Source organism: Camellia sinensis, chromosome 1, assembly GCF_055761805.1.
Source record: "Camellia sinensis isolate YWXY chromosome 1, ASM5576180v1, whole genome shotgun sequence".
Lineage (NCBI taxonomy): Eukaryota > Viridiplantae > Streptophyta > Magnoliopsida > Ericales > Theaceae > Camellia > Camellia sinensis.
The window spans coordinates 236,528,674-236,556,289 of NC_138961.1; the positions used below are offsets into that span (position 1 = coordinate 236,528,674).

At 40.7% G+C, this 27,616-nt stretch overlaps 3 protein-coding genes across 5 annotated transcripts; 1 reads left to right on the forward strand and 2 right to left on the reverse strand.

Moving 5' to 3' along the window:
* LOC114272486 (uncharacterized) lies at positions 1 to 17,134 on the forward strand. Its single transcript, XM_082898861.1, has 6 exons — positions 1 to 156; positions 297 to 428; positions 14,386 to 14,459; positions 14,623 to 14,702; positions 15,506 to 15,657; positions 16,809 to 17,134. The coding sequence occupies exons 1-6, from the start codon at positions 153 to 155 to the stop codon at positions 16,892 to 16,894; spliced, it is 528 nt and encodes a 175-aa protein (XP_082754987.1). The 5' UTR covers positions 1 to 152; the 3' UTR covers positions 16,895 to 17,134.
* Positions 17,135 to 17,356: 222 nt separating this feature from the next.
* LOC114296491 (EID1-like F-box protein 2) lies at positions 17,357 to 21,429 on the reverse strand. 2 transcript variants are annotated; one of them, XR_003641206.2, is made up of 4 exons: positions 21,172 to 21,429; positions 18,676 to 19,447; positions 17,992 to 18,065; positions 17,357 to 17,642 (listed from the first exon to the last, which is right to left on the reverse strand). XR_003641206.2 is itself a non-coding variant. In XM_028240785.2 (3 exons), the coding sequence occupies exon 2, from the start codon at positions 19,436 to 19,438 to the stop codon at positions 18,695 to 18,697; it is 744 nt and encodes a 247-aa protein (XP_028096586.1). In that variant the 5' UTR covers positions 19,439 to 19,447; positions 21,172 to 21,429; the 3' UTR covers positions 17,357 to 17,642; positions 18,676 to 18,694. The 2 variants fall into 2 exon arrangements, 1 of the variants encoding a protein (XP_028096586.1); XM_028240785.2 differs by lacking the exon at positions 17,992 to 18,065.
* A 1,753-nt stretch (positions 21,430 to 23,182) lies between these two features.
* On the reverse strand, positions 23,183 to 27,120 carry LOC114296497 (uncharacterized). 2 transcript variants are annotated; one of them, XM_082898865.1, is made up of 4 exons: positions 26,774 to 27,120; positions 26,551 to 26,595; positions 25,381 to 25,446; positions 23,183 to 25,236 (listed from the first exon to the last, which is right to left on the reverse strand). In XM_082898865.1, the coding sequence occupies exon 4, from the start codon at positions 25,201 to 25,203 to the stop codon at positions 23,557 to 23,559; it is 1,647 nt and encodes a 548-aa protein (XP_082754991.1). In that variant the 5' UTR covers positions 25,204 to 25,236; positions 25,381 to 25,446; positions 26,551 to 26,595; positions 26,774 to 27,120; the 3' UTR covers positions 23,183 to 23,556. The 2 variants fall into 2 exon arrangements, with proteins under 2 accessions (XP_082754991.1, XP_082754993.1); XM_082898867.1 differs by lacking the exon at positions 26,551 to 26,595 and having other exon boundaries at positions 26,774 to 26,911.
* Between the last annotated feature and the right edge of the window lie 496 nt (positions 27,121 to 27,616).

A 27,616-nucleotide genomic window follows, 5' to 3' on the forward strand; every position in this document is an offset into this window, starting at 1 on the left:
AGAAGAAAACGACGGCGTATTGAGCTTGGTGCCCTTTCAGAAGAATAAAAATAAGGAGTGAGTGAGTTTTATTTGTGTCTCTTTTGAGAGAGAAAGATCGGTATAGGCGTCACTCAAGCGAGTTTCTGACAATTCCAGGGAAGAAAGGCTCGATGGGTATGTTTGTCGATCGGTTTCAGCAAATGGGTTCTCAGCAATATCCCATTCTCAATGACAAATATTAAATTTTTACACAAACACACATATATACATCTATATATATGTATATGTATTGATGGTTGGATGTTGGGGTGTAGATGAAGAATCATCGACGAAGAAAGGGGCGGTGATGGAAGGGGTTGCATCCATAGCATTGCTTCCATGTGGGTCCATCTCAGGACACTTCATTCAGCTTCCCCATTCTGTCTGCTATGGCCTCCATGGCACTGGTACAATCTTTCTATCTTTGTCTACATATACATTTACATTTACATATATGCATATAAAACATTATGTTTATGTGCAGTAAATTTAGAGCAACTCCAATACTTGCTCTCTTTTTTATCACGAGTGAAAATTTGGTTAAAAACGTGATAGGCCTGGATCTCCAATCCTTACTTTTTATTTTTATTATTAAAAATTTAAACTTATTCTAAATCTGTTTTAACAACTTTTTATAAATGGAAATCATTTCTAATCCTTACCCTTTGTAAGGGGAACAAATATTCCCTTGCTTCCGTACTCCTCGTTGTCCAAGCTCCTCATGGCTCCGAATGATGTCGTTCAATCTGAAACCACAACAACGGTGAGCTCTGATCAGAAGATGTTCCAGGCTTGTGTATGGAAGCGCAACATCGTTTATATAGTTTCTACACGCGCTTTTGTGCCCATTCCCCTCTGGATGCGTGGACCTACTCCTCTCACGTTCCCCCATGTGTCAGTGTTAATACAGCTAAACACCACAAAACGAAACCGCCAAACGGTATTGATGCGTACGGACAGCGGGATCTCCTTCTTGCGGTCTCGTCACGCCGCGTAGTACTTCCCACCGAGCTATTCTTAGTGCGGTGCCATGCCATCACCTTACAACCAAGTTACTTGTCCGGTCTCATCGGTAATTCTTGATCACGTGCTCAACCGAGCTCCACAATCACGACCGAGCTTCTGCCCGGTCGAACCTGATCTTTTGAGGACTAATCCCGTCCAACTTAACGGAGCTCACATCTCCACCGGGCTAGCAGTCCAAAGTTATCCCAACTTGACCGGACTGAGCCCTTGGTCCAGCGCGCACCCAACGTCCGACCGAGCAAGGACCCTGACTTCGGCCCAACTTAGCTCGGCCCACTATTAGGTCATAAATCTCCCTCTCAATTGCCCTTTAATTCCGTCTGCGCTAGCGTGACCGGGATTACATCCAGAGGCCGAGCTTATTCCCTTACTCGGTCATCGCTGCCTGGCTTCACGCCTAGCCATCTGTGCTCCCAGACCAGTTCACCACCTTCAACCAGGCTGGTTAGCATGCTCGGTCGTATAGCTTGCCTGGTTGACGTTTTGGGTTTCTAGCCTGTCTTCTTAAGACTAGCACCGGTCTCATCATAAACACGTGGCGTTCACTAATTGGCCTCGTGTCACTTATCCTGCTATCACGCGCTGTCTCTCCAATTTCAAACTTTGGCGTCTCTTCACCTCAGATACATATATCGCACGCCTTTTCACGTTTCTTCCTCCACTATTTATCTTCTTCTCAGACGACCCAGCAATCCAGAGCATCCAGCCTTCGATTTCCGTTCATTGTACTAAAATCAGAGCATTCTCTAGAGTGGATTCGGTTCCGTCGTCGTCGCTGAGGCTCTATCTCACCGATTGGAGCTACGATTCGTGCCCTAACCTGTAAGTCCTCAACTCTTCCATTGTTCGTCGTTTGTTCCTCGTGCTTTTCTCGTGTTCTTAAACTCTTAAATCCCATAGACAAGTCTAGGGCATGATAACAGTAGCCACACAATGCTGAAAATGAGGTTAGGCTAGGGTTTTTGTCCCATTTTGATGACATAAAATGTCTTCGCCCCTCGTCTTCGACATTGTTCACCATCTTCTATGATGAAAATGTGAGAATCTGGGACCGACCGGGCTACAAACCTCCGTTTGATCAAAAATCATGACTTAACCGAGCAAGTTCCTTATTTGTAGAACTTAGGGGAAAAACCGAGCTAATAAACGCATTGGGCCGCTTGACCGGGCTAATATCTGGTCCGCTTGAGCGACCGAGTTGTTAAGCTTACCTATCGAGACAAAGGTGCTATTGCGCCCAAAGTGACCGGGCTAAAGTCGAGTTCGTTTGCGCGCTCGCGCTGTCACTTACACTTGGTTTTTAACTGCAGAGTCCTAGGGGACCAGGCACACCAACACAAGGGTTCTCCAAGACTGAGCAGCCACCGTGCAAAACTTTGCCAACTTAATACTGCCGTGCTAAACAAGCCGGCCTCCCATGGGGTGCTACCGCTTCCTTGTTAGCACGCCGGGCCCGTTGGCCGCGCTCCGAGAAGAGTTCGGCGTTCCGGTTGATGTGCATTTGGAGCTCGGCGATGACATAAACCCATGGGGTAGGTTGGAGTCCTACCCCTTCACCGTGTTAAGTATAGTTGAAGGGTTGTGCTTCCCGATGCAGCCCCTAATGTGCAAGTTTTTGAGATACGCAGGGCTAGCCCCCACACAAGTGTCCACAAACACTTTTAGGATCATAAATGGAGTGACCGAGCTGAACAACCGGCTAGGACTACAATTGGGTCTGGCCGAGATACTGCATCAATACACGCTCGGTCGAACAAAAGACGGTTACAACTATTATTTGAAAATAAGACCGAGCAAAGAACGATTAGTGACCGGCACGCTAGACAAGGACATGCATGATGATGATTTCTTCTGGGTGTCCGGTAACTATGAAACAACTAACGTGCCCGGTTGGTATATCAGCAAGGACTTCGGTTCTTCTTGTAAGCCGATCTTTTTGACTGGTTGATTTTGTCAATATTAATTGTGCCAAGCTAATTGCCTTCCTTTTGGAGCTATCGAAGAGTTGCAAGCCAATTATCAGTATCCAAACGAAGAGGAGATTAGGGCCGCGCTGAGATATGGGCACTGAGATTGTCACGAGCTTCTCGATTACGTACCGACCTACCGTTATTCAACTCCCCGCAAGAGCAAGGTTACAGACTTTCTGTGGGCGCCTTCTCCACCTCCTAACCCAACACTTCTAGACGTTCCCCTTATCCGCTTGACGGAGGAGCAGGAAATGGCAAAGAGGAGTCAAATTAAGAACCTCATCACCGCCACTTCAACCAAGCTACCGAGCAACCCTTCTCCTGCTTCATCCGTCGGACCGAGTTCACGGACCGTGATTGCCTTGGCCTCCACGGCCGCTCCATATGCTGAGTCTCGTCGTGCTGGTAAACGGGCCCGGTTGACTGATCCATCAGTCGAGTTGGAAGCCGAGCTCAACATCGAGCATGCGGCAACCGAGATCGAATCGGTTCCGACCTGGGAGCCGAAGTTGAAGTGTCGGGGAAATCCTATCCCAACGAACGCTTCGATGAAGTGCGACAAGGAACACCTCCTCGCTTTTGATCTTTCAAAGTTCCTGCTTCTGCTCGAAGACATGGTGGGGACCGAGCACGTGCTAGGCACCCGGATGGTGTCCTATGCCAACGACGTCTTCAACGCTCTGCAAGAGGAGGCCGAGGAGGAGAAGGCAGTCAAAACTAGACCGGCCAAGAGGAGCGCGGCGACGCAACCACCGTGGTGAACTTGGAGGAGGCCATCGCCAGAGCTGGAGACAAATTTGTTGATCTTTCCCCTCTCCCCTAGTTTAAATTTGTGCTCTTTGTTGTTTTCTTTTGGAAGTCTTTTGTGACCGGGTTACTAGCCCCCAACTTTTGTACTTAGAATTATAATCAATGAAAATTTTACAACCGTTGTTACTTGCAATGGCATTGTGTTTCTTTGTTACCACCATGCTATATACTTGAACAGAGCATCCATTCATGTAACCGGGCAAAACATCTTGGCCAAAAGTCAGAAGTTGAACAAGACATCAACTCTTCTTGCCGAGCAGAACATCTCGTCTAAAAATTCGGAATCGAACAAAGCATCAACTCCTCTAGCCGGAAAAAACGCCTCGTCTAAACTTGGGGTTGATCAAGTCATCAACTCTCGTAGCCAGAGAAATCATCTCAGCTAAAAACTTGGAGTTAAACAGGCCAATAACTCCTGTTACCGGGTGAAGCACCTCGGTTAAGTACTTGGAGTTGAACAAATCATCAACTCTAGTGGCCAGGCACAACACACCCAAGCCAAAAGCGTTGAGTTGAGCAATTCATCAACTTTTTTGACTGGGCAAAATTACCTTGGTTAAAAGCTTTAAGTTGAACAATCCACCAACTCTGTTAACCGGGTAATATCACATCGGTTAAAAGCTTTGAGTTGAACAATTCATCAATTCTTTTAACCGGGTAAAATCACCTCGGTTAAAAGTTTTGAGTCGAACAATTCATCAACTCTTTTAACAGGGTAAAATCACCTCGGTTAATAGCTTTGAGTTGAACAATTCATCAACTCTTTTAACCAGGTAAAATCACCTCAATGAAAGCATTGAGTTGAACAATTCATCAACTCTTTTAACCTAGTAAAATCACATTGGTTAATAGCTTTGAGTTGAACAATTCATCAACTCTTTTAACCGAGTAATATCACCTCGGCTAGGAGACAGTTGTCCCTTGTTCATTGCAATCCATTAACCACGAAAAATTTTCTATGTATAGTAATTCATTTTTATTACATATAGCTTTCATAAATTCACATAGTGACTAAAAGAATTTACATTAGCAAATGGAGGGGAATGCTTGTCCCTTGCAAAAAATTACATCCAAAATTGAAACTAAAAATAATACAACTTCAGATTGGTTGTGTTCCATGCCGAGGGTATAGCTTTGCCGTTTAAGTCCTCTAGATGGTATGCCCCTTTGCCCGCCAAACTAGTTATCTTGCAAAGCCCTTCCCAGTTTGCCCCTAGCTTCCCTTCGCCCGACACGAGAGTGTTGCCCATCACCTTCCTCAGGACCCAGTCCCCGACCTTGAACTGTCTGGGGTGAATTGTTTTGTTATACTTTTTTGACAATTCTTGTTGGTATGCTGCAACATGGATCAACACCTTTTCTTGGCGTTTTTCAGTAAGGTCCAATTCTAGAGCGATGGCTTCGGCATTTAAGTCTAGCTCAAAATTTTTGCTGCGGATGGTGGGCATGCCGATCTCCAGTGGGATGACCACCTTCATGTCATATGCCAAAGCGAATGGTGTCTCACCGGTTGAGCGTCTTGGCATAGTTCGGTAGGCCCAGTGGACATTTGTAAGTTCCTCGGTCCACTTTCCTTTGGCCTTTTCTAGCCTCTTTTTCCACCCATCCAAAATGGTTTTATTTGATGCTTCTGCTTGGCCATACGATTGTGGGTAAGCTGGAGTTGAATTGTAGAACTCTATCTTCAGCTCCTTGCAGAATCCTCTTAACAGTCTTCCATCAAATTGGGTGCCATTGTCAGAGATCAAAGCTTTGGGGACCCCAAACTGCGTTATCACATTCTGCCAGACAAATTTCTTCACATCTTTTTCCTTGATTGTTGCCAGGGGCTCAGCTTCGACCTATTTGGTGAAGTAATCGATTGCTATAATGAAAAATTTGCGGTTGCCCGGCGCGGTTGGGAGTGGTTCCATTATGTCTAGGCCCCACATTGCGAATGGCCAAGGGCTTGTGAAGGAGAGAAGTTCTCTAGCTGGCTAGTCGATTTGATGGGTGAACTTTTGGCACTTCTCGCATTTTCGCACATACTTCTGCACGTCGGGTTGCATGTAGGGCCACCAATATCCCTGTGAAATAGCACGGTAGGGTAGGGATCTTCCCCTAATGTGGCTGCCGCACGTCCCTTCATGGATTTCAAATAGAAAGGCGTCGACTTTGCTCGGATGGACACACTTCAGATATGGGCCAGTGAAGGACTTCTTATACAGGCTGCCAGATGGAGAGAGGTAAAACTGCTCAGACTTTACCCGGATTTTGTTTGCCTCTTTCTTGTCGGTCAGAAGGATTCTTTCTTTCAAGAAAAAGACGACGGGGTCCATCCAAGAAGGACCTAGCTTGGCGCAGAGAACTGTCTGTTCAGAGCCTTTGATGCTGGGTCTTGGAAAGAACTTAATCAAGAGAGGGCTAGGAGTTGATTTGTCGACTATGGAAGCCAAACCGGCTAATTCATCTGCTCGGCCATTGTTTTCTCGACCGATTTGTTGAACGCGTATGGCTTGGAATTTTTTGATCTGCTCTCTTACCAGAGTTTGATATTTGGCCATGCGGTCATCTTTGGCTTCGTATTCCCCAGACACTTGGTTTACAACGAGTTGGGAGTCACTGTAGACCATTAGCTCGGATGCTTGCAGTCGGAGTGCGCTTTTCAATCCGGCTAGCAGTGCTTCATATTCGGCCTTGTTGTTGGATGCGGGAAACCCAGGTGCGATGGAATGTTCAATGGTTAGACCGTTCGGTGAAATTAAGACAACGCCCAGCCCGGCTCCGTGTCTGTTTGAAGCACCATCGACGAAAAGTTTCCACATTTTGTCGATAAAAAGTTTCCAACATTCTGCGGGGTCTTGGGATTTTTGAAGGTTAAGTTGCTCGGCTGCTCGGTTATTTCTGCGTCAAGCGCGTCGTCAATGATCGCTACAAACATTCCTTCATCCCCTCTTGGCGATGCGGCGTTGGATCCAACAAGTTGTCCTGTTATTCACAAATCCAACGGTGCATTGCCAGGTCAAAGTGGGCTTTCAAGTGATGGGTTTGTAGACGGGCGCGCAACTTCCGCGTCGCTTTCCACTTTCAGTTTGATGGGAGGCTGTGCAATTTCCGCCGTGCCTACCCCCCTCAGCCCGGTTGCGTCGATAAGGTCCATAAGGAAAACCAGGTGAATTTCAGGCGAGAATTCTGCAACGAAGTCGGCCAATGCTTAGGCTTTGATGGCGGTTCGGGGTTAAAACTTGACGTCGAATTGCCCCAGCTCGACTGCCCACTTCAGGATTCGGCCGGAGAAGTCTGCCCGCTTAAACAAGGCTTTCAAAGGGAACTCGGTCAGCACCACGATCGTGTGAGCATGAAAGTAATGTGCCAACTTCCTTGAGGCCATCATCAGTGCCAAGGCGAGTTTCTCCAGCGGCAGTATCTCGATTCCGCCGGGAGTAAGGTTTTGCTAACATAGAAGATCGGCAAGTGTTGTATGCCCTCCGCTCTCACCAGCACCGCGCTGACCGCATACTGGGAAACAGCCAGGTAGAGGTAGAGTTCTTCGCCCTGCATGGGTGTGACAAGAAGTGGGGCAGAGGATAGGTATGTCTTCAGTTCGGCTAATGCCTTGTCACATTCTGTATCCCACAAAAACTTCAATTTCAAGGCTTGGAAGAAAGAGCGGCAACGATCTGATGACCGGCTTATAAATCGATTAAGCGCGGCTGCCATCCCAGCAAGATGTTGCACGCCCTTTGCCGAGTTGGGCTGCTCCAATTCCTGGATGGCTTTGATTTGAGAGGGATCCGCTTCAATCCCGTAGTTAGTGACTAGAAAGCCCAAAAACTTACCTGACCCCACACTGACGGCACACTTTGATGCGTTCAGACGCAACTTGTGTTGTTTGAGAATGGCGAACATCTCTGCTAAGTGGGCCAAGTGGTCGGTCTCACATTTACTCTTCACGACCATGTCGTCAATGTAGGCTTCCATCGCTTGTCCGAGCAGCAGCGCAAACATCTTTGTAACTATCCTTTGAAAGGTTGCTTCGGCGTTGTTCAGTCCGAAAGGCATTACTTTGTATCAGAACAATCCTCTCGGGGTTGTGAAAGAAGTGATTTCTTGGTTGGATTCATGCATGGCAATCTGGTGGTAGCTGCGGTAGGCGTCCAAAAAACTGAGTCGGTTGTGACCGGCTGTTAGGTCCACCAGTTGGTCAATTCTAGGCAAGGGGAAACTGTCTTAAGGGCAAGCGTGGTTGACCGTCTTGTAGTCGACACAAACTCGCCATTTCCCATTCTTTTTCGGCACTATGACCGTGTTGGAAACCCACCGTGGATAATGTACTTCCTGAATAGCCCTTGCTTCAATCAGGTTCTTCACCTCTTCCACCACCACCTCGGCGTGATGAAGCACTGATCTTCGTGTACTTTGAACGACCGGCCGAGCGTCAGGGAAAACATTAAGTCGGTGACAAATGAAGTTTGGATCAACGCCAGGCATGTCGTAAGGCGTCCAGGCAAAAACTTCGATGTTCGTCACTAAAAAATTCACCATCTCTAATCGTTCTTGAGCGGTGAAGGTGGATCCCAACAGAAAAAACTTCTTAGGATCATTCTCGTTTATCCTTACTTCCACCAAGTCTTCGACAGCTTTTTCCTTGGCTTTGGTGCCCACGTCTTCCAGGACACTTTGATCTTCCGGTCCTTCGATCATTTATACAAAGCCTTTGGCAGCTCGGCTTCCGTTCACGGCCACGAAACATTGTTTGGCCATTACTTGATTGCCCCAAACTTCTTCTATCATGCCGGTAGCAGAGGGAAACCTCATGACTTGGTGGTAAGTCGACGCCACCATCTGCATGGCGTGAAGCCATCCCTTGCCTAAGATCAAGTTATATGTGGAGGGTATCTTCAACACCCAGATCTCCACCTGTTTGATAACGGTCCCCGCTTTAACCAGTAGGATAATCTTGCCTACTGGCCATTCTGGCTGCGAGTTGAAGCCAACCAATAGCGATGTTGCTGGGGCAGATCTTTCTCTTCGAGCTTGAGTTACTTGAAGGCGTCGTAGTACATTATTTCAACCGAGCTGCCCTGGTCGATCAGAATGCACCTAACGTCAAAGTCCCTGACGCGAAGCGTGACCGCCAGCGCGTCATTGTGTAACGTTTGAATACGTTCAAGATCTCGGCTTGAAAAGCTGAGCACATCTTTCACCTCGGTTTTGCCCTTTTCGACGTAGGCTGGACTGATAGGACTTCCCTCATATGCTCTGCTTTTTTTATCATCCCTCGAAGCACGCACACCTGTGTTGGCTCGACAATACCATGGATCACATTGACCACGCCTTGGCGAGACGCTTCTAGGGCAGCCAAACCATTTGGCTCGGCTTGAGTATAAGGCGCGGCCTTGGCACCGCCATCAATGTAGCAATCTAGGTGGCCCGGCAGCCACTAACTCCTCTAGATGCTACTTCAGAGGGACGCAATCTTCTGTGTGGTGGCCACGCTCATCATGGTAGGTGCAGCAATATCTCGGATTGAAGCCTCTCTGCGCATCACCCAACTTAGCCGGAAACTAGAAGTATGTCTCGTCTCGTCGCGGATTTAGCTAAGGATGTTGTATGTTGGAATCTTGAAAACCGTGGTGATGTCTGTTCGGGCGTTTAACTTTCTCCTTTCATCTTCTGCGGCATCACGGGGGTAGTCAGCTCGGTCGTTGCGACAACCTTTACCCCTGTTGTTGCGGTTTGCACCGCGATCTAAATCTCTATCGTGGTTGCTCGGACAGCTTGCCTCCTGTCCTACCACGTGGACCTTTCCGGGCACTCTTTTGTCCGCTGCCACCGGATTCACTTTTGCGGTAGCCGCAGCAGCATCATCCTCAACTCGGATATGTTCATTGATGCGCTGCATCAATAATTCCATGGTCATCGGTTTGTTCATGGTGAGCGAGTCTCGAAGTCTATGTTCGACTAGGAGACCGCGCTTGTATTGGGTGATCACCAAATTGGTTGGGCAGTTAAGGATTTCGTTGAAAGTTTCCCAATACTTGGCGTTGTACGCCTTGAGTGAGTTGCCCGGTTCCATCTTGACGCTCAAAAGATGGTCAACTTCTTTGGGCGTTTTGGTGTTTGTTTTGAATCGGGTCACGAACACCTCCGCCAGTTGCTGCCACCTTTCGATACTTTCCTCCAGCAGCCTCTCGAACCATTTCAGGCCTAACTCACCCAAACTTGACAGGAAAATAAGGCACATAAGTGCGTCGTTCCGCCTGTAGCCTGCCATGACCTGCCGGAAGTGGCTCACATGCATGTATGGGTCGGTTTTTCCGTCATAGAGTGTAAACTTGGGCTGGTGAAAGCCCGCAGGGAATGGCGTGGTTTCTATCTCGAGGGAGAAAGGGGTGGTGCTCAACCTCGCCAAGTCTCTGTCCAAAGTGACATGTATAACTAGGCGTGGTGGCAGCATTATGACTTCTTCACTGGTGTGACCTCCGTGGGACAGCCACTGCAGTGCCGGCACCCTTTGCGCCTCCCGCCGGCGCACTCGTTCTTCCAAGACGTCCCTCAAGTCCTTCGAACGGGCAGAGTAAGAGTATCTCAACGTCATCGACGGACGTGAGGGACGGTAGCTGATATCTTGTGCGCACGACTTCTCCACTAGCGGGTCAAAGTCACCAGCCCCATAGCTCTTGGTGATGGAAAGGGAAGGCGTCCTTCGCTGGTTCTGGCTACCTGAACGATGGGGTTGGGTGCGCTCACTGTGGTTTCCCACTCCAACAACACCCTTTCCTTTGACTTGTCGCTTCAGCGCTTCCATCTCTGCCGCCATCCTCCGAATGATGGCGTCTTGGTCTCTCAGCTTGTGCTCCAGGCGTTGAGCATGCGACTCTTTTCACTGCCAGTGTCCGTCTAGACTCTGAGAGTGATCGGTGCTCCTGGCGCGCATGTCTCGCGCATCTCTGGGGAGCCCTCTAGATGAAGTCTCTAGACCCGCAATGTTCGAAATGGTGGGGGGTCCGTCTCTCCTCCGGACTGACTCTGGGGTGATGTCGTCGACGACGGACAGCGGAGTTTCGTTGTTGTTCACCATGAAAGATGATCGGACGAACTTGGAGGACAAGGTTTTGTCTGTCAAAAGCTTTCCACAGACGGCGCCAATTGTACGGGAAACAAATATTCCCTTGCTTACGTACTTCTCATTGTTCAAGCTCCTCGTGACTCCGAATGACGTCGTTCAATCTGAAACCACAACGACGGTGAACTACCAGGCGGATGGTTGTCGGAAAGCCCTTCTGACAATTAAGTTAGCACACAAAAAGAATGGGGGAAGAGAGAGAGAGAGAGAGAGGAGACAAAGTGGTAGGTGAGCTCTGATCAGAAGATATTCCAGACCTGTGTATGGAGGCGCAGCATCGTTTATATAGTTTCTGTGCACGCTTCTGCGCCCATTCTCCTCTGGACGCGTGGACCTGCTCCCCTCTCATGTTCCCCCACGTGTCAGCGCTAATACAGCTAAACACCACATAACAAAACCGCCAAACAGTATTGACGCATACAGACAGCGGGATCTCTTTCCTGCAGTCTTGTCACGTCGCATAGTACTTCCCACTGAGCTATTCTTAGTGCGGTGCCACGCCATCACCTTACGACCGAGTTACTTGTTCGGTCCCATCGGTAATTCTTGATCGCGTGCTCAATCAAGCTCCACAGTCACGACTGAGCTTTTGTCCGGTCGAACCTGATCTTTTGAGGACTAATCCCGTCCAACTTAACGGAGCGCACATCTCCACCGGGCTAGCATTCCAAAGTTATCCCAACTTGACCGGACTGAGCCCTTGGTCCAGCGCGCACCCAACGTCCGACCGAGCAAGGACCCTGACTCTGGCCCAACTTAGCTCGGTCCACTGTTAGGTCATAAATCTCCCTCACCCTTTTTAAAATTTTATAAATTAGAGTAAAAATTTGACTATTGAAAATTTGATGAAGGATTTGGCTCATCCTTTATTTGGGGAAATTTTTTCCTCTCCCTTGATTTGATACAAATTTAATGAAATGATTGGAGCTCACTTTTAGGTCTTCCTTTATCAATTTTTTGGTGAAGTGTTGGAGATACTCTTACAATTCAATATTATAAATTGGACTTGTTTTTTGTTCTCTTTAATTTTTATCTTAGTCTGAAACATCCAATTACTGGTAATTTTTTGTTCTCTTAACCTTTAACATTTGCTCCTCTATGGAACTTGTCTGCAGTATGATTCTGTTCAGTTGTGCTTGAAATGCTTAACCTTATTCGTCAACAATTGGTTGCGTTCTGCTGCAGAAACAATTTATTGAATGTTAATACAAAGTTAATATAACACACATACATTATGTAAACTTTTGAGCCTTTGAAAAGTGTGGAAAATGTTTTTTTGACATATACAAACACTATACAGGTCTTTTTCTAGTAACACCAAGCCAATATTCCAAACCAAACCAAACCAAGCCTTAAATTTCATCAAATAGGGTCGGCTACATGAATCCTTCTTCTCCATGCTGCTCTATCAAAGGCTATTTCGTTAGTCAAATTAAGTAGATCCATATCTCTATTTACAACACTAGCCAATGTTTGTCTAGGCCTACCCGGTCCCCCAACACTTCTATCTACCGTCACTGTATTGCATCTCTTCGCTATTGCCTCTGTTGGTCTCCGCTGAATATGACCAAACCATCTCAATCGATTCTCTCTCAACTTATCTTCTATCGGTGCTACTCCTATCCATTTCCGAATACATTCATTCATAATTCTGTCTTATCTAGTCTTGCCACACATCCACCTTAGCATCCTCATCTCAGCCATACTCATCTTATCTACATATTGTTTCTTCGTTGCCCAACACTCCGTCCCATACAACATCGCTGGTCAAATAGCTTTTCTATAGAACTTACCTTTTAGTCTAGTGGGTTTCATTTATCGCACAGTACCCCATACGCTATTCTCCACTTACACCATCCCGCCTTAATCCTATAGGCCACATCCGCACCAATCTCCCCCGTTGTTGTGATAATCGACCCTAAATAACGAAAATGTTCACTCTTAGGCAGTTCTTGGTTCTCAATCTTCACTTCTCCTCTACTTTCATTGTTATTATTACTAAATTTACACTCCATGTACTCTGTCTTAGTTCTGCTTATCCGGAATCCTTTAGATTTAAGTGTTTTTCTCCAAATCTCTAACTTTATGTTAACTGCTTCTCTAGTCTCATCCACTAGTACGATATTGTCTGCAAAAAGTATACACCATGGCACGTCATCCTAAATATTTCTCGTCAACTCATCCATAACTAAAGCAAAAAGATAAAGACTTAAGGTAGATCCTTGGTGTAACCCTACAGTGATAGGAAACTCATTTGTCTCTCTAACAAGCGATCTAATAGTGGTCACCACCTCTTCATACATGTTTCTAATCACATCAATGTAACCTTTTGTCACTTCTTTCTTCTCTAACACCCACCATATTATATCCCGAGACACTCTGTTATATGCTTTCTCAAGGTTGATAAACACCATATGAATGTTTCTTTTCTTTTCTCTATACTTTTCTATTAGTCCCCTCAAGAGATAGATCGCTTCCATTGTTGATCTGCCAGGCATAAACCCAAATTGATTTTTTGACACCTCTATTATATCTCGCAATCGACGTTCCATCACCCTCTCCCACACTTTTATTATATGACACATTAGCTTGATTCCTCTGTAGTTGTTGCAATTCTGGACATCTCATTTATTCTTATAGATTGGCACTAAAATACTCTTCCGCCACTCATCTTGCATGTTCTTAGTTAACAAAATTTTGCTAAACAACCTAGTCAATCAAGCAACCCATTTTTTATCCAAACACTTCCAAGCTTCAATAGGAATATCATCGGGTCCTAAAGCCTTATTTGATTTCATCGTCTTAACTGCAATCTCCACTTCAAAGTTCCTAATCCTACGATAGAACCTATAGTCTTGGTTTATCGTATTACTGGCTATTTCTTCCCCTATTGATGTACCTCCATGTTCCTCATTTAATAGTTTCTCAAAATAGTTCTTCCATCTTTTCTTAATCTCTTCATCCTTCACCAATCCCTTAGAATCCTCACTCTTGATGCACTTAACTTGATTAAAATTTCTTATTTTCGTCTCCCATATCTTAACAAGTTTGTATACTCTCTTCTCTCCCTCCTTACTATCTAATCTAGTGTATAGGTCATCGTAAGCTTTCAACTTAACCTCTCTCACTACTTTCTTGACCTCCTTATTAGCCAATCTATAGCTCTTAAGTTTTTCATCAGTTCTATCCTTCTGCCACTTTTAAAACACTCTTTTTTTTGCCTTAACTACCGTTTTAACCTCTTCCAGCCACCACGAAGTTTCCCTAGAGATGGGTCACGTTCCTTTCGACTTTCCAAGCACTTCCCTTCAGATTCTCCTCATACAATTGGCCATCGAGTTTCACATAATATTAGCATCATCTTCCAAATCCCAAGTACCTTTTTTATCCATTCTATTATTAAATATTTCTAGTTCATTGACATTTATGTTTCTTCTTTTTTTTTTAAAGAGTTAGCATGTGAAAGGGAATGCAGCAGGGGTGAGGATTACTGCTTGATCAAGCTCACAATCACGGACTATACTGTAAGATTGGTTTCCGCTCCCCCCCCCCCCCACACACACACACAACACAGACCCCCAATCATGATTTTCCTTTTTCACCATCAGCTTTTACTTTCTTTTTTTCCTTCTCCTCTCATTTTTGCCATCTCTAACATTGCATATGATGAGCCCTGATATACTACAGAGTAAAGCAGAACGATTTGTGGTGGTGGAGTGTAGAGGGCATGATGCTGCTCGGTTTCGTAACATTGATCATGCTCATGGGTAAGCTAATTTGTGATCTACTAGTCTATCTCTATAGGCGTGGTGTGTTGTTGAGGAATACCGTGTTGTTGGAGATTCTTAGTGTCCTTTGAGAATAATCAAAAGTGTTTAATTGGAACATAAAAACATGACTAAATTGGTCCTGGTTACTCTTCTAGCTCCAATTGTTTTAATATTAATTCCATGTATTTTTTAGTATCCTATTTGTATTATCCTTCAGGGTCAGTTGTAGAATTATTGAATTTTAAGCATGTATGATGAGTTATAATTTTTTTTAATGACACAGAAATTATAAGGCTCACTGTTAAAACCTATCACCTACTTCACCCACTTAAACCTACTCCACTAAACCTAACCCACTACACCACTACCACCTCCACTTCACCTACTCCTTACCTACTTCACTAAACCTAACCCACTACACCACTACCACCTCCACTTCACCTACTCCTTACCTACTTCACTAAACCTAACCCACTACACCACTACCACCTCCACTTCACCTACTCCTTACCTACTACACACTCACCCTCTTCTATATATAGGAATCATGAATCATTGTAATATATATAACATTAAAAATCAATCAATAATACAATTCTCTATTTCTCTTTATACATCAATTTTAACACTCACAAATGAGAAAACTATGCAAGAGATATATTTAACATATGCATGTAAAAGTTCTAGTTTTGTATGGATGCTTTTGGCTCAATCATGAGCATACTTCTACTTTTGTCTTCAACTCTAAGACTCAAATTTGCTTCATTTTCTGAATTCTGTTACATACTGTCTGTTTACAGATGGGAGAAAGATGTTGTGGGTATGGTTGAACAGGAGCATGGGAAAAGTAAGATTTTAATTTCTTTTGACTGTGAGACTCTGAAAGCAGATAAAGCAGCCGAAGACCATATTAGGCAGTTCATGCCCAAATTAGCTGGGATGGATGCTGTTGGTAAGTAGTCTATCTGTTTTGTCACCCCTTCTCTTTTTCATTTAGACTTATACAAGTTGCATTTATTTGGTTAACCATACACAACAATCTGAGCTGCACTTGATGGATTTCCCTTCAGTTGGCATTAGGTGTTGGAATCTTTGCCTAGGTTAATTTATGCATGGGGTTGATTAAATGATGAATTTCTAGATGCCAATTTGGAGATTGTAGTTAACAGTGGTTTTCAATACCCTTTTCTAGCAGGTCCTTTATTTTTTTAGAAAATGGGGGTTGCTATTGTTCCTACCTTTTGTTTTGTTTTGTTTTTCCTTGTTTTCTTTTTCAGTTCCAGATTGGTTATTTACAAGGTAAGGGAATTGAGGAGAATGTTGCCTATTGATTACAACAAGATGGATAGTGTCTGAAAATAATCGCGTGACCATAGAACTCTTAACTATGATGAGGGAAAAGTTCTGGGGAAAGTATCAAAATAGTCTTACTTTTATATTGAGTCGTATTAACAATAGGGTTGATTCATGTGTTAATAGGACTTGATGGAAATTTCATTGGAAAAGTAGGATTTATTGGGTATTTCCACAGTTCTATCGACAATTATTAGTTGTGTTGTCTAGTACAAAATGTTAGTCAATTAATAAACGTTTTAAAAATTAATTTCAACCGAAATGAGAATGTTCAAGATAGATACGAATGTTAACAAGAAAAGATAAATTGAAGATCTAAAAATAAAAAATAAAAAAAAAGGGGGTGACCAGTGGACAAGATTCCTGCTAAAGCTTGGTCTGAGGAGAGCAAGATGTGTACTGGAGGAGAAAATCTAAAAAACAGGAAAAAATTATTTAGTCCATGAGAAATCATAATGGTTTTAACCAAGGATATGGTTTTACATAGATCCAAGTGGGCAACTGAAGGTAATTGGGATTATGAACCTCGAATTATGCTTTTACGTTTTTGTTTTACTGTTAACTCGAGTGGTATCTCCTCCCATTCCCAAAGAGGAGGTGCTGCTCATGTGGGGTTTGTAATCTGTTACAACATAACCATCCCATGATTCTGAATCAATAGACCTTCAGCACCAAAGCATTGTAGTCCTCCTTTGGTGTTTGGTATACAGCTATGCTGTCTAATCCGAAACAAGAAGTTTGAATGTGCAGTTAATGTAGGCCGGATGAGCATTGAAGGCTTGGACTTTGAAGCAGAAGCAGAGCAGAAAAATGAACATACTCACCAGAATATTTAAATAACGTTCTGGAGTTCCTGCCCTCGTCTTTGTCATGCTGAACAGGGCTGTGATGCCTCTAATCTTGAAATCCATTTTGCGTCTGCGTTCCTTCGTGATTCTGATGTGCATTCTATTGTTCCCTTGGAGAGTAATCAATCCTAATGTATTAAGCTTCTGGATGGTTTTATCTACTTACATTATCAATATCCAAAGGTTTGTCAAATTGTCATGAGGAAAGAAATAAACATGTTCGCCCAATTGTTTCGCATTATTTACAAATGCTTTGAATGATTGTTCCTAACAGAATTTGAGCTTGGCAAATAGTTATTGGATCATTGTTACAGTAAAAACTTAGAAAGCTCAACACCATATTTTTCTTTCCCTCCCTCCCTCACTGCACCTCAAAAGCATCAACCATGAGATGTCCAAAACTTGCAGATCCCTTAAGTGGGGTGAAATTTGTAAAGAAATTCAAGTAAATAGGCAAATAGACTGATCTGTCATAAACAATTAAGTCATTGTAAATTATTTCAGACCCCAGTCTGATATTCAAATTCAAATACACATATTAGGCAATACAATTTACACAGTACATAGTTCAAAGTACAACTTTTTCGAATTGAGGATGATGACGATAACAAAATGGTTAGGCATAGCTTCTTAAAGATTGAGAAGCAGCACATTTGTACAAGTCTTTGGTGCTTTAAGCAACAACAACAAAGATCCAGCATCAGATAACAAATCCATAATTGCAGTGATCCAAAACCTGTTCAATAAAAATAATAATTTTGTTAGACAATTTTGAGTAAAAAACAGTTGACGAATATACAAATCAATGGGCAACACCACATAAAATCAGGAGTGAATCTTGGCCATTTCTCGCAGACTTCGGATCCTCCAATTAAGATCATCATATTACTAATTGATCTGTTTTAGCTAGGAAGATGGCTGTCATCACATAAGCGAAAATCAACAAACTTACAAGTGGCAAGGCAAAGTCAAGAAAATCAAAACTTGGAAAAATATCTTAAAAATTGAGGTAATATTGTTCACTACGGGTGCTGAATTTTATACGCAAAACGAGTCAAGCAGCAAGTAGCTCAAACTCAACTCACAAAAGGCTTGTCGTGGCTTGTTTTGTGGTTCAAGCCTAGCACAACCCGAATATCTGACTTCCCTCACAGTTGACCTGATATTCAGCAAGAGGAGGTTCGGCTCAGCAAAGCTTGACTGGGTAAATTTGAAATTATATACAGCAATAAAAGAACAACAATACATCTACAGTGATCTCTACATAAAAAACACTAGTCAAAAAGACTGCAAGGTTTTACATCCCAAATCTGGTGTTAATCCAGTCTTTAAGCCAATGATATTTTGATAAATCACATGTGAAATAGTTAGTTGATTGTAATCAGGCACTTTCAAGATAAACCCCTAATTGCAATGTTACATTCTCAACCAGAGCTCAAACATGGTCAATACTCAACTCAGTTCGGCTTATTTACCACCCCCCGAGTGTGTACTATTTTTTGTTGCTGTGTTTAAAAGGTGACCGAGCAAAAGAATCTTCGTTTGTATCTCATAAAAATCCTAATGTCTACACAAAAAGGCCAGGTCTTTTAAGAGTTAACAGATTGTAGCAGAGTGTCTTGCGGTGTTCATTCAGGAAAAAGTAGAAAATTACACTAAATAAATATATATGGTAGAGTTCCATGACAAATACGAAAAGGAACCCTATTGATTTTAAAAAAGAAAAACCAGAAAGGAAAGAAAAATCTGTGTGCTTAGATTAGATATACCTGGGTTCAGTTCAAAGTATCACTCCAACTCAGATGCCTCTGAATCAGACAATGGCAAGAGGGTGCAGATACCAAGCACATGCCCATTAAGGCACACGTAATACTCGATTGCATCTTCGTAAGAACCTAACCTGCAGCTAGCACTCTGCGGTACCATTTTTGCTTGCAGCATGCTCCACAGCTTTGCCTTACAATAGGGGCACACTTCTGTTGGATGAAACTTGGCCCCCCTGCTGATCAGCATCTTCCGAACCTTTGACATTGCAAATGACTTGAAAACTCCACGGAAAAATCCCACATCTCCCTCTTCCCCTTGGTCAAGATGTTCACAAGGATCAGACACATACAGCACATCTGTTCTGCATTGCGGCAAAAGAAAGCTTTTCCCTGAAGTCCTAGAGAAACGGGTCCTATAAACAAAATGGCCAGGAATATGAATATTATTGAACAAGCCACCCTTAGTACATCCAGAACAGTAAATAAGCAGCTTCCCAAGCGCCCTCCAGTTCCCATCAACACTGTGACTCCCACTAGATTGCAGATCAAGCATCATCTTCGGAGCTCTAGCTTTGCAAAACTCCTTCCAGAGTACTCTTTTAGCAACATCATCAAACCATTTGCATGCACAAGAAAAGGCTGCTATCAACTTAGGATTCCAGTTCAGGTGCTGAAAAATTAGAAAGATCGCATCCTCATTTAGATGCCCTTTCGTGCATGTACAGCTTGTTGAGTGCATACAGCGATACTGCTTCGTTAAAATCATTGTCTCCACCTAGTAATGTCAGATGAGTTAATGAAAAAAATTAAGCCACACAATCAGACCAAGGCTACAAGTCAGTAGTATATAAACTGTGAAAACAATAAATCAACTAGACAACCGTGAATGCTACAAAATAGAATCAATTAAAGTATGCAATTAACATTTCAGATTCCAAAATAAATAGGCTTGGTTGACCTAACTCAATGCTAAAAACACCAAAATCTCAACATGCACCAATAATTCTTCTGTTATACTCATCAGACAAGGTCAATCAAGCACTAGGGTCTTTATCAGTTTACAGATGTCAAACTCAGTAAAAAGTGGCAATTTATAGGATAGAGAAAGGTGAGCTCCAAGAGCATGCTGCTATCAGGCTGCTGAAGCAATATAGCAGATAAATGAGTACAAATATCGAGGATTGAAAATCCAATACAAAATGTTTAAGCAAGCACTCTTGAGGATCAAGTTGAAGATCAAACTACTACAATGTCATCTTACTGGGTGACAAAAACAATGTGAGGCCAATTCATCAGCAACATGTACCCAAAAGAAATGTGCAATCAAAATCATTCATCTCTTCAACGCCAACATTCCACATATAAACATTTTCAACAATTAGACTTAGATATATGGACAAGACAGAGTTCAAAATGGCACCCAGATCACTCAAAATTCATGAATGAATCAAAGCAGGCCTATGCCTACGGCTTAATTTGCAGCAACAAATAACAATCATTAAATTCCATGAGAAGCACACAACAAGCCGAGTAATATATTCGCCTTATAAGAAAAGATCTCAAGGATTCAGACAACAACTTAGTTCAAACGAAGTCCAACAAGTTGTCTATCTGAAAGTTGAAGTTAATTATTGCCTTTTGTGCGATAAATATCAAGGATAACCTTCAAGTCAGGGAGATGTTTCTTCTAATTGTGTAAGGGTCAAAAATATCTGACATCTCGTTGAAATGCTCCTTATAATTCCATTAAGTAGGCTGTGTGATAGTCTAATAATCAGCATTTCATTGCAATTGAAATTACAAACCAGTACAAAGATCCACACGTTTTGCAGTTTCCAATAATCATGACCTCTCAAGTAGTCTGCCCACATATGTTAAATTCATAATCTACACCCTTTACTATAAAATCAAAAAGCATTAAAACGACGGGAAAGGGGACGGGAAAAAAAAAAAAAATCAATACTCACGACACCTCACCCCCAAGTGACCATCACTTGGATCATAGAAAATAAAGATAAAACAATTCGGGTTTTCTTTCTTGTCCATAGATAAGTATTATTTCCCTCCCATGCATGTCAGTAACCCCAGCAGTCCAAGATCCACAAAACCCTCGACTTCAAAATTGAAGTTTTTTATTAAACCCATGTAAATCAATTATTACTCTTTACAGATTAGCAAATATTATAAAATTTTCTATATCCAAGTTTCAACACATAACTCAGTAGCAGCAACATTGATTTCAAAGACAAGGAACAATTCACAAAACCCTATTCCAAACCCCAAAAAACAAAAAACAATTCATTCCAACAAAAATTTAACATAATCAGCATCAATTTCCAAAAAAAAAAATACAGTTTAAAAAAAAAAAAAACAATTTTAACAACTCCAAATCAAATCAAATCTAATTAGAACAGCTTAATTTCAAGTTCACAACAAGTAAAGGCTATAAATCTCCACAAGATCGTGATTTAAATTTCAATCCAAGCCCTAATTTCTCACCTCAGCTCACGAAGTTCTCTTTCAGCATCACCTCAAGACAACATATTAGGGTTTTGCTGGGGCAAAACCAGAAAGCAAGAAATAACCGAGATACATGCAAGGAATGCCTTGAAATATCCCTAATCCAGAGGGTTATTTTCGTCCATGCAAAAATAAAAAACTAAACGCTGAGCTTTGCTGCGACTCATTCGCAGAAATGGGATTGGGAAGAGATGAAGAGGGTTCCATACCTGCGAGAAAAAATTAAAAAATTATTTTTGGGAAGTATAAAATAACTAGACTGTCACATGTATAGAGCACTGACAAATTAATTTATGCCAGTTGGATATCGACATGTCGTCAGTGACGTGGCGTTATTGTGGACAGATCAGTGGGTCCTACTTTTTCTTATTTGTCTTCCAATCAAGTGGTTGTCATCAGTGCAATTGACCGTCGGGTCATCGTCGACGACTACACAACGTTGCTATCTTGTCTTCTTTCCTGATTTGTCGTTTAATTTTGATTTTTTTCTCTCCTCTTTTTCAATAATAATTCGATGATATTACGTATAATATTAATTATAATATTATTATTAGATTAATGTTATATATATTGATTAGTGTATTAAATAGTGTATCAATGAAGATATGTTATAATTGAAGATATTTTTTCTATTTATAATTTGTATAATGAGTGCAGTTAATAATAATGTCATAATTAGTGTTGGTACATTAATTGGTGTGTGTAGCACCACTCTTATTATTAACCCAACTCATCATACAAATTATAAATACTAAAAATTTCTTAAATTATATAACATCATCGATTAATACATTAATTAGTTCATATAATATTATTCATAATAATTTGCAATGTGATGTTATGGTACCTCTAAAAGAATTGTAATATTCATTTTGTTACTATTATCTTTTCACTAAAATTTAGGAATGGCAATCGTGTAGGATTGTGATGCTAAGGGCTTTGCTCGGACAAATTGAAGAAACATGTATTATACATGCAAAATTTAAGAAAATGTCACATATGAATATTCTTTCTTTTTATATATATATATATATATATATATATATATATATATATATATATGTATTTTTATGACAAATGTTATGTTATTTTATGTCAGAATCATGATAATTTATAATAAAAATATAAAATTACACATTTTATAATAATATTATAATTTGATAATCATTTTCTAAGACTATAAATATAGTTTCTTGTAGTTTGCTCAAATAATGTCAAATAAGTAGAACTAAAAGGATGAGTTGAGAATTTTAACAATTGTCAAACCTTATACAATATCAAATCATTTGCTAGAAAGTTTGACATTATTAGTAAATTAAAATAACTCTTTTAACATGTCATAAAAACTTTATACAAATTAGCGGTGGATGTAAATGATATACGTTTGTAATTTTATATTTAAATTTTTGAATAATTTAATGATTGTTGAAATTTGATTTGCAATTTTGAATGGTTTAGTGAAAAGAAAAATCATTCTAACAACATGGCAATTAGTCGGTTGGAAGGGAGAATGAGAAAAATATTCAGCTTAGGTATACACTTTATATAATAGAAGGGTATTATTTGGATCCGTAAAAATCACTATGAGTTTCATTCATGTGTTTTTGAATTGTTCACCTTATAAAATAATATATAAATCATTTATAAAAAATTAAATTGATTCAATAATCATATACCTATATGATTTCATGAATAATGTACAATCATGATCATTTGAGTTAGACCCATAATCTTCAAAATTTATTTTTCAACTAACTGACCAAGAATTGAAGAGCAATCCATCAGCAAAAGATATGTCCATTACCAAAGTGAAGTAGCAATAATCAAGAATCACATAGATTGATAAGTTCATTTGAACATAAAAATCAAGAATTATGATGAGTTCTTTTAACATGAATCCTTGAATTTCAGGACTAAATCAAGCAAGCTACATCATAAACCAATCTAAAACAAATCATTATGATAAAAAAAAAAAAGGGAACACGAGATGTAACAATCCGCAAAAACAGTCCATTTCTTAACAGGAAAAGAAGGAAGACAATACAACTCAACATCCAAAATGTGTTATTTTTCTTCCCTTACTCGAAGTAGATGAAATTAAAGAGTATATACCAGCTTCACTCACAATACAAATCAACCAAATTAGTTCAAAATTCAAAAAAGACACTAGTAGCAGCAGCATACCCTCCAAGAAATGGATATGAAGCATGTCAGAATCAGTAAACACGAGCCCCAAATCAGCTCTGTCATCCAAGCTTTACAAACTCAACTGAAGCAATTCACTTGCATAGCGTTTGCAATTTATTTTTCTACCATTTCTTTACAAAACCAAAAGCAATGGGGGAAGGAAGGATTTGTTTCCCATCAAGTGACAGTTTGTGTTGTAGGTTTAGTCTCTTGTAGGGAGATAACAGTTTCAAAAGCGCCCACCAAGGCCTTAACCTTGCTCTTCCTACTTTCAACAAGCCTACTCGCTGTCTCTTCAATTACATTATTAAACAAACCTTGCGCATCTTTCTTCCCCATCGCATCTTGATGCCTTAAAATAACTTTTTCAGAATCAGAATTGGTACCATTTGTATCATTATCAACTCCTTTCTTTTTAAACCTTCTCTTTTGAATATCGGCCTTGTTATCTTGGTTTTCCCCCAGAACTCTTCCTCCCCTGAATCTGAGCCTCCTAGGACCACTATTCTCAGATTTAAGGTCAACCACTCTTCCCCTCCTGAACTTCAATTTCGTAGGCGTGCAATATTTATCTTCATAACGATCAACTCCAGATTTTCTAAGTGCCCTGCTGTGATTCCCATTTGAAGTTTCTACTTTGGGAAAACTTACAGTTTCGCTGCTATCTGAGATAGAGTCATCACCAGACTCATCTGCTTCACTATCTGTGCATTCAAATTCCTCCTCCTGAGCTTCTTCCTCGTGAAATGACAAAGGTAGAGATATTGGGAGGGATGAAAATTGTGGTGATGACAGCACTAGAGATGGTGGAGAATCAATAATGTTATTACCATTTTGTGTTGATTCCAGAACTTCGTTCTCAGTTTCAACCTTGCCAACATGCAAGGTTTTCTCTGGGACCTTCTTGCTGTTTGGTTGTTTAGGCTCAGCTTTTCTGATGGTGTTCTGATCCTTCAGAGGAGACACAAGTTTCAGGCTTTTCTTAAGATTTAAGCTCACAACTCTATTGATGGAAGGTTTGGGGGAGCATGAAGCTGCTGGGGATGCAAGTACTTTTTTCACAGCCGCTTTAGAAGTCCCCGTATTTTTGCCCATCTTGATCTCACCATTCCTCCCTCCATTCACACCTCTGAAAGTTTCCAGGGAAGACAATGGCTTCACCGTCATGGTTTTTGGATTCACAGGAGTGCTTTTTACAGAAAATTTCATTTTCTTCTCATTTGATGAATCTTGTCTTGAAGGAACTCCGACTTTTTGTGATGAAGATAGAACTTCTGTCTTAAAAATGCTGTGGGAATCAGGGAAAGGGGTTTTGGAAAATGGAGCAGGCTTGGGCTTGACCCCTTTTGTTGTCTTTCTCTCTGCTGGGACTCCAGATTCTTCGGGATTCTGCCTGTCTAAAGGAGGTTTTATTACTCTTGTCGGTATAGAACGCCTTTCCTTCACTTCAGCCGCGTGTTTTCTTCCATATTTGCAGAAATCGTGGCAAGAGCCTGTAGAAGCTCTGAGATAATGTGAAGTGCCACTGTTTGGAGAACTTGGTTTTCCAATAGAGTCTCTTCCTGAATTAGGTACACAATGGAAAGAACCAGTAGAAGCTCTTATATAATGGGGGAGAGCATTTTGCCCATTGTTTGGAAAAGTTGGTTTCCCCATGGAGTTTCTTCTCAAATTGCCTCCATAAGAAGCCCTGCGATAATCAGGATTCTTATTATGTCCACCGTTTGGATCACTGGGTATTCCCACGGAGCTTCTTCCTAAATTGCCTTGCTCTGGCTCAATTATTTCTGGGGTCTGTGATGTATTGATGCTCTCCTCATCCATTGACCGAAATGAGGTAAATGCAATAAAAATGTCCTGCAAACCAACCAACCATGGATATTTTTTATGATGGAAATAAAAAAAGAGAAGCGAGGGGTGAGATTCGACTGATTAAATGAAGAATAATCCCTGCACCATTGAAGAACTGATAAATTTTGAGCAGATGAAAGAGCCACTCACCAAGATTGAACCTGATAATATGGTGAATTAGAAATGGTTCTAAGCAAAAAGTGTCCCCAAGCTACCCTGAAAGCAAAATTAAACATTACAATTTCTTCCTGAGATGAATTTACCAAACCAAGTGCTTCTTCAACTCATTTGCTTTTGAGAACTACAATGATGATGATAACTTTTTCAGCATTTTGCTTTTGTGCATAGACAAATTTGCATTTTGTGTATTCACACCAAACTTAGCTTAAAGGACAGTTAAATTTTAAATAAAACAGTAATTTAGCATCAACAAAGGCCAAAAGTAGAGTGTATCTGAATTGATGAACATTAAAAAAAAAAAAAAATTTTTTTTTTTTTTAGAGTTTAGGGGAAGTTTTGAGGTAGAAGCTAATTACAGTCTCCAGAAACGTGGGTAAGGCTACATATATATCTTTATCTTGTCCCCTTCTATACCCCATTTTAGCATAAACCTAATGCACAGGGTCACCCTTTTTTTAAAAGTTTCGTTTTCTCCAATCCTTGTTCATGTCACAATTCATCTTCATATTTCAAAAATCATTCATTACTATAAAAATCATTGAAAACGTGTAAGTGTTAGCAAAACAGTCTTTTTGCACTTTACATGAAGGAGCAAAGTGGACCAAGGATCTAACAGCTTTTCAGGTCTATGGTATAAAGAACAGGTGATTCTCAGATTTGTTTGTTTCTAGGTCGCTTGCAGAAGAAAAGAAGAACAAAAAAATTGCTGTTGAACAATCTACATTCGTTTGTTAGGTGTAAAATGAAGTGATTGGTAGAAATTGTTCCACCATACATAAATTATTAGATAATAAAAAAAACAATGGAAATCAAATACTAGAACAATGGGATGCTTTTCCCTCCCAGCAAAATTAAGAAAGTTCATCAACAATGAACAAAATAATATGCAAAAAACTTTGAAAAACCAACAATCAGTCACAGATTCAGCTCATTTCAGTATATACCCAGAAAGCATACTAAAGCAGAAGCACCACAATCTTCATTCAAATAAAACAATTTTTATAAATTCAATCATCATAACATAAATCAATCAAACCCAGATGAATTCACATACATATGTATAGACACATATGTTTATACACTTCAATTGTTCAGTAAAAGTAAATCAAAAACCCCCACATTAAAAAAAAAAAATACTACCTTTTTTTTTCTTCTTCCTTTTCGGGAAATCCCAATGGCGAGAAACTGAAGAACAAACCGAGTGCAAATCAATCAATCAAACCAAATTGAACTCAAAGGTTCCAACAAAACCCATGTTGAGAAGAAGTCATATGTAATTGTGGTTTAGAAGACAGATATAAAACGGATACTTGGAATGGACGCATTTAATGGAGAAAACGAAAACCGAAAGAAAACGCGTTACCTTAAATTTTTTCTTTCAATCTCTATCTATATCTCTCTATCTGTGTGCTTAACCAGAACGCGAAGAAAAAGCTAACAGAAAATGAGAGACTGAGGATAAACAAAACAGCCCACTTTTTTTCTTTTCTTTTTTTTTTTTGCTATCACTTTGTATATCTTTTTGGTCCAGAAAGATCGTGCAAGCAACGTCTTTAACGTCTTTGCAGTGTTTTTGGGTTTGACAGGGCGTGTTTTTGGGTTTGACAGGGCATGAGATGAGATTGTTGAGCGTGCGTTTGTTACAGTCTCTAGTCTTTATTAGAGATAGAGGGAAAGGAAGTGTGAATGAAGAAAACCCCGCACTCGCATACGTTACCTTAATTACTCGCCCTACATATATCGCGTCACATTGACACCAACTTTTTGACAATAATTTTTTTTTTTTTTTTTTGGTGTTAAACTTATCTTCGCTTAAAACTTGAAATGTGCGGTTGATTACGGATTCTGTTTTAATAATATAAATAATTTATTTTATAAAATTATATGTTAGATATGAAAAAATTAAATCCATCTAATGATCTTAAGATTTTTATTTTATTGGGATTGTTTTTAACAAAAAATGGCAAATGTATTTTATGATATCTATTTTCCTAAAGGTAAATTATAAATATATTTCTTGAGATTTGTTTAAAATATAAATTGTCTCTTGTAATTTGAAAAAATACGAATACTCTCATTTTGCCAGAATTTTTATTTAATAGAATTAATTAAAAAAATAAAATTCATAATTTCTCTTCTATATAATAATAAAATTACTGAATTATTAATTGAAACATATTTCTAATATTATTAAAAATTGTTAATT